At 39.7% G+C, this 12,020-nt stretch overlaps 1 protein-coding gene across 30 annotated transcripts in view; it reads left to right on the forward strand.

The window, feature by feature from the left end:
- The window catches only part of SYTL2 (synaptotagmin like 2), a 107,739-nt gene that overhangs the window by 62,727 nt on the left and 32,992 nt on the right, over positions 1 to 12,020 (forward strand). For all 30 annotated transcript variants that reach the window (XM_003365365.5, XM_003365364.5, XM_001490882.5 and 27 more), the window contains 3 exons: positions 5,380 to 5,461; positions 6,381 to 6,495; positions 10,698 to 11,501. In XM_003365365.5, the coding sequence (XP_003365413.3) occupies positions 5,380 to 5,461; positions 6,381 to 6,495; positions 10,698 to 11,501 (1,001 nt within the window). Of the gene's footprint in view, positions 1 to 5,379; positions 5,462 to 6,380; positions 6,496 to 10,697; positions 11,502 to 12,020 lie in introns of those variants that run through there.

Here is a 12,020-nt window from a genome sequence, read left to right on the forward strand (position 1 = left end):
ATAAATAAACAAACGAGTGAATAAGTGAATGATTGCATGAAGTAGTTTGGAAGCAAGGAAGTGAGTAAGAAAAGAGGAGAAGGGAGAAAAAATTAAACTACAAGGTAAGAACAGGACTGATAGCACCCAGATTTCCTTGCTTTATATTACTGAGAAACCTTCACTTCCGAAGTATCACCATGAGCTCTCATGATTCTAAAAGATGGAGGAGAATTTGAGGGGCATTCTCAAATTTGGACAACTGCAAGAGAGCAGCATCTAAGCTGGAGAACTGGAAGGCATGGAGGTAGGAGAGAGCTTGGCTGCTGCAGAGGTTTGTAATGTCCTCATCTCTAGAGAGTGTCTCCAAAATGAGTTCAGGGAGAACAGGATAAAGCCTTCCCTGTGGAATTTCTTTCCATGGCGTTGGCAGGTTTTCCTCTGGGCACTACCCTATGAAATGGCGAGAAAAAGATGAATTTTCTTGCAAGCAAAACTGTGCCTCCTCACCTCACTGTGTTTTTGGTAGAATTAAACACTATTTTGTCATAAGTCATTGTAATGAACCAAAAATGTAGTCTTTGAGCTTCATTGCCTGTGCTTCAGTGATACTCCTGACACCAATCTCCCTTTTACCCTCTGTTGAATGGAAACCAACCAATTAAAACCACTAGTTTAGTTCCGAAATGGAATTATTTTCTCCACTTATGCTCTTTTTGCTGGAAGGCTTTTGCTTGTACATATCTATCTCCCTTTCCCAGATGGATTAGCTGCTTGCCTTCACTCCCAATAATAAGATCCATGTGAGGCACAGAGCTTGCTCCCAAAGGCAGGGTAGAGATGAGTCAATCTGTAGACAATGCATTTGATCTTCTGTCCTTGGATTCATTGCAAATCCAATAGTGTGACCATTTCATTTCTTGTAGGCCTGCCTCACAGAATCACTTACACTGAGCTCTTAAAAGAATCTTAATCCTATAGGATCTTGGATTTACCCAAATCGGTTGTGGTAGAAATAGTTTCTCTGTGACATCAGAGTGCCTTATGCTTGGATGAGAATATTTGTGTTATACATCTGTAGCATGAAATGTGGTAGCATCAGAAAAGTAATATTTTACTTAACAAAAAACCACTGACTTGAAAGGCTTGGGAAAGCATATTTTCTAATTTGCCTGCCTCACTTTATCCCTGAGCCATTTCTTCATTTGTTTATTCGTGTGTTCAGGCTTCACTGAGTGTAACACTGCTAGCATGGTGCTGGGCACTGGGGTTGAGACAGAGCATCAGCTGCCAAGGCACTCATGGTCCAAAGACAGCAACAACAAGAAACATGTGAAAAAAATCACTTGTAGAGTTTGCTTCTGTTTCTAGACACTGTTAATATTTAAGCTGAAAAATACCTCAGAAGAAGGTATAAGATGTCTGCTGTTATTTTTAACTTTAGAGAGAAAAGCTGGTTAAGGTTCAAAAGCTTTTTAAAGTTGCTGTATGTGCTTAGGAGCACTTTATGGTTGGACTGAGAAGCAGATGGAGTGTCCAGCTGCCTGTGCGGTGTGATTTTAAGACGGCAGTAAAGCCCCACCTCTTGCCCAGTATCCACCCCTGCCACAGTACCTAACATTATTATTCCTTCTGGTGAAGTCTTCAAAGACTTGTAGTAAAATGCAGACACTTTTAGGAGGGCAACCCTAAAGCCAATGTCATAGTCCAACATTTTAATAATCCTCTTAACAAAGTAAACAAGTTTTGTCTAAGTGTTCCTTCTAGTATTGCAGGTAGTTTTTGAAAGATGCCTGAGGCAAGAAATTACAAAGCACAGCGTGTGGAATTTGGCTTGCTGTACAGTTTAAAAAGCTCATCTTGTGGAATGTATTGAATATATTTTATATGCAGGACACAGTCTACTGCTCTCAGAGATATTCTAAGAAACAAAAGACAGTATCTGGCTATAAAGAGACTATGTTCTCTTAGGAAAAGTAATGCATCTGTATATGAATATCTGATCACATGACAGCAAATAGTGCCAGGCAGGGAGCAAATTCATAATCCAAAGTACCAGTAAAATGTGCTATGAGATGTGAGACAAGGAGACCCACTTCCACGTGGGCTGATACAGGAACAGCATCACAAAGGAGGTGAGGTTTGAGCTGGGCTTGGAGATGATAGCAAGGATTTGGGCAGAGAGAGCAGAGCAAACGCTTGAGGGAGGGGCTGGGGGATGGGTTGAGTGGAGAAAGCAAAGAGTCAGGTGAGTTTTGGGGATGGTGAGTAGACAGACCACTTTGTTTGGCATGAAGGGTCAAAAGAAAGGAGGAGTAGGAAGGTATATTGGGGCAGACGGTAGAGCATCTCCAATTCCTTCCTGAGGAATTCAGACTTCATTCCACAGGCCTTGAAGATCCAGGGAAAGGTATTGAGCGGAAGAAGGAGATGATCAAAGTTGTGTTTTATACCATTCCAGCTTAGTGGTGGAACGCTGAATAGATTAGGGGAGTGGAACTTTGGAGTCAGGAGGTCAGATATGAGTCTAATACAATTGACAGAAATAAAGGAGGTGCTGGTACAGGTGGAAAAAAAGTGACAGATGTGAGAGTCACCGAGAAGAAAGAATCACCTGGACTTCAGTCCAGGCCTCTTGCCATAAATCACCACTTTACTAATGTGAGACATCAGAGGCAGTATAGCCTAGCCATTATGATGATTGTCTTTGGAGTCAGGATCAGACACACCTGGTCCAGATCCTCAGCTCTTTCACTAATTTTGTGACATTGAGCAGGTTACTTAACCTCTCCAAGCCTCAGTTTTCTCATGAGTGAAATAGGGAAAAGGATGCATACTTCATAGGGATGTTGCGATCACCACCTGAGATGGTTGCTGTGATGATGGTTGCCCAATAAAAGACAGGCAAGCAAAATGTTTTAATCCTTGAGAGGAGCAAAGCTAGAGCTTAATCTAGGAAATAACTCTATTTTCAGAGACAGTTTGAGGCATAAGACTCTTGTTTTAATTTTTTCTAATTAAGCAGACTTGTGAACTGTAGCTAACCCACTATCCCATCCTTATCCCATTTTTGCCCATTCCAACCACAAGGCAACCCAGTAAATACTGTATGTTTCTGATATTTTAGTGTCTGAGCATGTGCTCTGAATGCCTTGTTTCTTCCTCTCTTTTGCTTTCTGAATAGGCGGAACAAAGACATTTTGTTTAAAACCTAAATAGTGTGCCTTATTGTAGTTTGCCAAATAACCTGGATTTAGAAAAACAAAAATGAAAACAAACCCATGGTCACCTGTCTGCTGCTGCCTTCCCTGGCACTGGCTCAGTTGGTCTTCCTTTGTTCAGTCATTCACCAGTCGTGTACCAGGCACTGTACAAGGCATTGCGGGGGTATAAAGATGGTCAAGATACTCTCAAGGGGTCTCCTGGTTTACTATAAGAGATAAGACATGTATACACAGAATGAGATTGCACAGTAGACATGAAATACATAGCTGGATAGAATTTAGTAAGAGCCTGGTTTCATCTCTGGGAAGAAAGGGTACAACAGGATGTGCAAAATGTTGGGCCTGGGGTCCTGAAGGCACAGGAACTGGATTTCCAGGGAGCAGAGGGAGGAGAATGGAGAGGCTCTGCTTAGCCTTTGTTCTTGGTGAGTGGGAGGGGCAAAGGAGGAAGATGGCAGGAGAAGATGGATATTCCATGGAGACCTCCCGACCATCACCACTTGGCTTATGTCCTCTGATTGTGTAACTGCTTTATTTACTAAGGGAGATGATACAAAACACTCTAAGAAACTGAGCATAACATCTGCTATAAGGTTCCTCATTTCGCTCATCTGCTTCTTGAAATGACACTCGGGTACATTAACTTTCTAGTCCTGAGCTATTGGCTGTTTTTGTCCTATGGACACTGAGTTCTATTAGTGACCAGGTTTCTTTTTTCACATTGGCTGCTAGAAACTTGATTCAAGTTTGTGCCCACATGTTGCAAGAATAGAGGCCTCCTGTAGTGTGCTTTTCTATTAGCCTTAATTCTGGCTCCATTATAAGTTCCTATGCTTGTTCTCTTCCCTTCCCCTCCCCATTTTCCTCCCCTTTCTTGCATCCATGTGTTCAGACTGTATTTTATATACATCTGCCTCATCTACTGTAATTCCTTTCTGGAACAATGAGGAGGGTAATGAAGAATGGCTTCCTCCAAACTTCAGCCTGTTCCTGAGACTAACTCCTTACAAAAATAACAGTTGAAGTGCAGAGGGAAGGAAAGGAAAGGAAGCTGCAGGAACGTCTAGGCCACAGTTTTAGTGACAATAATCTTGGGCAAGGCTCTGTGGCCTTGGGGCAAATTGCTGCCCTCCCCCAACCTCCAGTCACTTTGCTGCATGGTAGACGGCCAGCACCCTCTGAGGTATTTTCCAAGTTCTGGACTCTGGTGTGAGTTTTACCAGGGACAGTGGTTTCAGCCAACAGTGACTTCACCTCTTATGCCTGAGGTAGCCCACTGGAGCAGGAAGTCTGAGCAGGGGATTTTCTTCCCCTCCAGGGCCACTCTCACCCTCTTTTGCCCTTCTTACTCAATAGCCAATGGAGTGGATATTCAGGAGGGAGCCTGCTCAACTCACTTTTTTCCATTCATTCTCACCGTACTCTCACCCGGGGGCTGTCCTGTCCCTCGGAGAGGAAATCATAGTCTAGAGAATCTTCCTCACTCCTGAAAGCCAGCTCCAGGCTTCTAACCTCCCACCACCTTCTGGATGCTCTTCTTGTCCTCATCCCTCTTGTATTTGAACAAGAACTCACCTGGCCGGCCTGGAGAGCTAGGTTGAAAGTTCTCAGTAAGTTGCCCAAACCCACCAGGCTCCCTGCACAGCATCTCTTAGATCTGCTGTTTCTTCCATTCCTTTGCCAAGTCACTTGTCTCATCTGAGTGTTTTCTTTAGTTATTTCCCACCTGAGTTGGAGTAAGCACTGCCATTCTGCCCCTGGCCCATGGAATCAGGCCCTAAAACTCTTTAGATTTTATTTCAGCAATGACCTTCCTTCCTTGAGGCGAGTTGCTCCCTTTCGTCTGCATCTGATGTTAGCTTCTGACTTTGAGATGAGTTCGTCTCTACCAATTTAAATTGTGAACCTCCTGTGTGCCTGGTGCCGTGATAAAAACTTGGAAGCTTCTGATGGATGGTGGTGTCTTGTTTCGTACCTGTCTTTCGTTTCTGCTCTGCCATTGCCTTTGCTCCACTGCTTAATCATCTCTGGGCCCCAACTCCCTCTCCCTTCCTGGCAGTTTGATTTTACAAACTTCCTTTCCTATTCTGCCTTAATAGCTTTTGGCTTCAGAGCCATGATTTATACTTCCTCAAAGGGTGAGGTTTTATTCTCTTAATTATTGTTTCTTTTACAGTTCCAGCGTGGTAAATCCAGCTTCCACCGTGCCTGATATATCCCAGGAAAACACAGGGAAGTCAGCTGTGTCTCCAGCTAAGGTAGATTAAATTCAGACTTCAAAAATCTCATTTTTGGCAGGAATGCCATTTTTCTCATTTTATCAAAGCACCATGAAATAAAAAGGATTTTGTAGTATTGTTTTTGTACCAAATATAGATACTTTTTACAATTTAATATAAGACATCATTCCTGGGGTGGAAAGGTTGATGAATACCGTGTTACTGCATTGCTGAAGACCCAGATTTCTTGCCACAGAGAATAAAAAGTCTGAAGCTGTTGGGGGCTGCTTCTTTTAAGCGTGTAGAATGTGACTTGTTGCTTCCATATCAGTCCTGTTTATAGCTCCCTGGATCTGTATTAGAGGTCTGTTTGTGGGAGGGAATTCCCAATTTATGACACTGTAGACAGTAAGCATTGATAGTCAGTCTTATAGTAATGAAAAAAATTCTATTTACTGATACCCTTTCTGACATTAAAATTGTTGATCATAATAGTGATCATGAAGCACTTCAGGATACTTTGATAGGTGTCTTTTAAATCCTTATAGGAAAGGTCAGTTACAGTTAAACTCAGTGCAGCTTTAATCTAGCGCAGTAAAAGAGCCGGGGTGGGAATCTGTGCTGACTAGAGTCTCAGGTGACCTTGACCAGCTCTTTAATATATCCAGACCCAAGTTTTCTCACCTCTGCAAAATGTGACATTTAGATTTGAATGCCTGGCTCTGGTCTGACTTTGGAGGACTCTGGAATTGAGTATATTTTATACAGTTTTATTTTTTTGTATGGCATGTATGGTAATTCTACGCTAACCAGATTAACCGGGACAATCATTTTTCAAACATGCCAGATAGAGTTTACTGGATAAAACTATCAAATATTGGAGATAATAAGCATTTGCTAACACTGAGTTGCTGCTATGGCATTTAAAATGAATTTAATAAACAACATTTTTCCCCAGCAAAGGAAGAATCCATTTAATAGCTCCAAGTTGCCAGAAGATCACTTATCTCAACAAACCAAAAATGAGCAGTCAGAAAATGGAAGGGCTGGTTTCTTTCAGACTTCAAAAGAGGGTAAATATTATTTTTATGGATTAGATATTTTTATCTTTGTTATCTGTGGACTAAGGGAAATTCTCAGAGTGCCTTTAACTAAAATAACTTTCAAGAGAAAGTGAAAAGTCCTGATGGTTTTCTTATGCTGCTATGCCCTTGGTTTCCTGCCTAAGACAAGGAAGCAGAAATTTTAGAAACTAAGTTCATGCATTCCACTCTCAGAGCTGACACTTGTTGTGTGACATCCATGCTTTGGGTTCCCCCTCAGTGAATTGGAAAATTTTTTGACCTGAGGTATTCAGTGATTCATTTAACGGCATTTATTGAATGTCTACCATGTGCAGACACAGTTCTCTATTTAAAATTAAAAGAGATTTTCTCAAGAAAAAAAGGCCCCTTGACCGTGTTTTGATCCTCTAATCTGTGATTATCAGCCCAGTCCCACAGGACATTTGATCGGGTTTGTGACTTAATTCATTTAAGTCTGCCTCTTATGGAATTTTAGCATTCTTCCATACCATTAAGAGGATATTCTAGACAGTTCAGTCTCTTCAAAAGCAACCCTAAGAAGATTCCATAGCATTAAAGATTGGAGAAGGGGTAGAAAATTAACAATTGAACAGCACAGTTAGGAGTTTCAATTATCCTATTTTAATATTAGTGTATTCTTCCCTCTCCATGGCTACGCTTTATATAACGTAAAATATTTTGTAGAAAAAAAGTCACCGGAACATGTTACTTTTTTTTTTTTTTTAACTTTTTTTAAGTTAATTTTTATTGAGTTTATGATAGTTTACAATCTTGTGAAATTTCAGTTGTACATTATTGTTTGTCAGTTGTGTTGTAGGTGCACCCCTTCACCCTTTGTGCCCACCCCCTATGCCCCCTTTCCTCTGGTAGCCACTAATCTGTTCTCTTTGTCCCCATGTTTAAATTCCTCATATGAGTGGAGTCATACAGAGATTGTCCTTCTCTATCTGGCTTATTTCACTTAACATAATTCCCTCAAGGTCCATCCATGTTGTTGTGAATGGGACGATTTTATTCTTTTTTATAGCTGAGTAGTATTCCATTGTGTATATATATATATATATATATATATATATATATATATATATATATATACCACATCTTCTTTATCCAATCATCAGTTGATGGGCACTTAGGTTGCTTCCATGTCTTGGCTATTGTAAATAATGCTGTGATGAACATAGTGGTGCATGGGACTTTTGGAACTGCTGACTTCAAGCTCTTTGGATAGATACCCAGTAGTGGGACAGCTGGATCATATGGTATTTCTATTTTTAATTTTTTGAGAAATCTCCATACTGTTTTCCGTAGTGGCTGCACCAGTTTGCATTCCCACCAACAGTGTATGAGGGATCCTTTTTCTCCACAACCTCTCCAACACCTGTTACTTTTTGTTTTGGTTATTTTTGCCATTCTAATGGGCGTAAGGTGATGTCTTAGTGTAGTTTTGATTTGCATTTCCCTGATGATCAGTGATGATGAACATCTTTTCATGTGCCAATTGGCCATCCATATATCTTCTTTGGAGAAATGTCTGTTCATGTCTCCTGCCCATTTTTTGATCGGGTTGTTTGATTTTTTGTTGTTGAGTTGTGTGAGTTCTTTATATATTATGGAGAGTAACCCTTTGTTGGATATATGACTTGCAAATATTTTTTTCCCAGTTAGTGGGTTGTTTTTTTGTTTCAATGCTGTTTTCCCTTGCTTTGAAGAAGCTCTTTAGTCTGATGAAGTCCCATTTGTTTATTCTTTCTATTGTTTCCCTTGTCTGAGAAGACATGGTGTCCGAAAAGATCCTTTTAATACTGATGTCAAAGAGTGTACTGCCTGTATTTTATTCTAGAAGCTTGTGGTTTCAGGTCTTACCTTTAGGTCTTTGATCCATTTAGAGTTTATTTTTGTGAATGGTGAAAAAGAATGGTCAATTTTCATTCTTTTACATGTGGCTTTCCAGTTTTCCCAGCACCATTTGTTGAAGAGACTTTCTTTTTTCCATTGTATGCTCTCAGCTCCTTTGTCGAAGATTAGCTGTCCATAGATATGTGGCTTTATTTCTGGGCTTTCAATTCTGTTCCATTGATCTGTGCACCTGTTTTTGTACAGTACCATGCTATTTTGATTACTGTAGCTTTGTACTATGTTTTGAAGTCAGAGATTGTGATGCCTCCAGCTTTGTTCTTTTTTCTCAGGGTTGCTTTAGCAATTCGGGGTCTTTTGTTGCTCCATATGAATTTTAGGATTCTTTGTTCTATTTCTGTAAAGAATGTCATTGGGATTCTGATTGGGATTGCATTGAATCTGTAGATTGCTTTAGGTAGTATGGGCATTTTGACTGTGTTTATTCTTCCAATCCATGTGCATGGAATGTCTTTCCATCTCTTTATGTCATCATCCATTTCTTTCAGGAAAGCCTTGTAGTTTTTGTTGTATAGGTCTTTCACTTCATTAGTTAAATTCGCCTCAAGGTATTTTATTCTTTTTGTTGCAATTGTGAATGTATTGTCTTCTTGAGTTCTTTTCTTGTTAGTTCGTTATTAGAGTATAGAAATGCTACTGATTTCTGTAAGTTGATTTTATATCCTGCAACTTTGCTGTAGTTGTTGATTATTTCTAAAAGTTTTCCAATGGATTCTTTGGGGTTTTCTATATACAAGATCACGTTGTCTGCAAACAGCACGAGTTTCACTTCTTCCCTCCCTATTTGGATTCCTTTTATTTCTTTCTCTTGCCTAATTGCTCTGGCCAAAACCTCCAGTATTATGTTGAATAAGAGTGGTGATAGAGGGCATCCTTGTCTCATTCCTGTTTTCAGGGGGATGGCGCTCAGTTTTTGCCCATTGAGTCTGATGTTGGCTGTGGGTTTGTCATATATGGCCTTTATTATGTTGAGGTAATTTCCTTCTATCCCCATTTTGTTCAGAGTTTTTATCATAAATGGCTGTTGGATCTTGTCAAATGCTTTCTCTGCATCTATTGAGATGATCTTGTGGTTTTTATTCCTCAATTTGTTGATGTGGTGTATCACATTGATTGATTTGTGGATGTTGAACCATCCCTGTGTCCCTGGTATGAATTAATTTTTGTCAGGTATTGAGATTTTCTTTTTAAAAAATTGAATTCCTTTTTCTGATTTTCTTACGTGAATTGTTTAAGTGACGTCTGTGTTTTTCCAAGGCCTCCTTAAGGATGTTTTTTAAATTCTTTTTAAAAAAAAATTTTATTTTGTATAAAATATCCACAAAGTACATACGTAAAAGCACAGTAATCTTAAATGTACAGTTCAATGAAGTTCATGCATGAATTTTTTTTTAACTTTTTGTTAAGATTATGATAGTTTACAACCTTGTGAAATTTCAGTTGTACATTATTGTTAGTCGTGTTGTAGGTACACCACTTCACCCTTTGTGCCCTCCCCTCACCCCCCCTTTCCCCTGGTAACCACCAATCAATTCTCTTTGTCTCTATGTTTAACTTCCACCTATGAGTGCAGTCATACAGAGTTCGTCTTTCTCTATCTGGCTTATTTCACTTAACATAATACCTTCAAGCTCCATCCATGTTGTTGTGAATGGGGCGATTTTGTCTTTTTTATGGCTGAGTAGTATTCCATTGAATACTAGATATATATTAGATATATATATAATAGAAGATATATATACCATATCTTCTTTATCCAATCATCAGTTGATGGGCATTTAGGTTGCTTCCATGTCTTGGTTATTGTAAATAATGCTACAATGAACATAGGGGTGCATGAGAATTTTGGAATTGCTGATTTCAAATTCTTTATAGATACCCAGTAGTGGGATGGCTGGGTCATAAGGTATTTCTATTTTTAATTTTTTGAGAAATCTCCATACTGTTTTCCATAGTGGCTGCACCAGTTTGCATCCCCACCAACAGTGTATGAGGGTTCCTTTTTCTCCACAACCTCCAACATTTGTCACTTTTTGTTTTGGTTATTTTCATGGATGAATTTTTAAAAGCTTTTAAATTAGGTCTGTACTTATGCTACATACTTAATTGCCTTTAATGTTTTAATACTTTTGCTAAATGTAGATTAAGTTTATGATAGGTGTTTTAAATTATAGAGTTATTCTCACCTAATATATATAGAGATATATATATATATATCACCTAATGGTATATATCACATCACCCAATATCACCTAATGTGTTTTAATTCTCAGATGAAGTGTCAGAGTCAAAAGAGAAGTCTTCTACTCTGGATATTTCAAGTCAAAAGTTAGAGAAACCGAAGCCGACTTTTCCAGGCCCTGAGAATGAGTCTCAAATCAAAGCTCCAATCCCCAAAGCCAGAAAAATTATCTACAGATCACATAATTTAAAGCAAGATGACAACCCGTCTTTTCCTAGACAAAGGACAGACTCCCTGAATGCAAGAGGGGCTCCAAGAGGGATCCTGAAGCGCAACTCCAGTTCCAGCAGCACCGACTCAGAAACTGTTCGTTTTCATCAAAACTTTGAACCCAAAAGCAAAATTGTGTCACCCAGCCTAACCATCCATGAGAGAATTACTGAGAAGGAGCATTCTTTAGAAGATGACTCCTCCTCAAACTCACTGGAGCCATTAAAGCATGTGAGATTCTCTGCAGTGAAGGATGAACCCCCACAGAGTCCTGGACTCATCCAAGGCCGGGAAGTGGGAGAGTTCAGTGTTTTAGAATCTGACAGATTGAAGAATGAAACAAAAGATGCAGGGGACATAGATGAGTTTTGGAATGAGCCTAAGCCTTCCCAATCCAGAAAGCCTTCGCCTTTACGTCAATCAGCCTCAAGCCCAAGTGCATCAAAAAATGAAACACATCAGCCAACAACTGCTGGTTCTTTTCCAATTAATGGGCACCATTCTCCCTCAGAAGCTTTAACTGCAAGACCACAGTCCCTTGAGAATTCACCCACCATCAATGAACACAAAGCAAAATCACCAGAATTATCAAGGCTTGAATCAGCATTGTCCAAAAGCCCTGCTGGTAAGAGAGTTATCACTACCAGAGTATAACAACTGCCCCAGTGGGCTTGGAATGGCCACCCCAGCCAGCCCTCTACAAGCCCTATTTACCTCCTAGTCATTCCAACTAAAATTCAGGCAGATGCCACTGAGGAATGTGTATACCTCTTAATGGGTTTGGAGGTTTTTCTCAATCACTGGTAACTAAAAGAAGCAGGATAGCACAGTTTCTGGCCCATTATGCTTTATCCTAAAAAATCTAACTGTATCAATGATATAACTAAACAAATCACAGCCTTTTGAGTTAAATCAAGGCATATATGCAGAGTAAAGAATTAAAGATATGCTAAATACCTTTGTATAGAGTAAATATATTATTAGTCACCTAAAGCAAATTTATCAAGTACCATTTAACCAACCTTGTGTTTCTCTTTTAATCTCAGGAGAGCCTTCACTTTCTTAGCCTCAAAGGTTGGGAACTAGACTTTGAGAACTTACCGTGCGAAAGCCTCAGACTTTAACCTGCCCAGGGCCTCCAGCC

This window comes from Equus caballus, chromosome 7 (assembly GCF_041296265.1).
Source record: "Equus caballus isolate H_3958 breed thoroughbred chromosome 7, TB-T2T, whole genome shotgun sequence".
NCBI classification, from domain to species: Eukaryota; Metazoa; Chordata; class Mammalia; order Perissodactyla; family Equidae; genus Equus; species Equus caballus.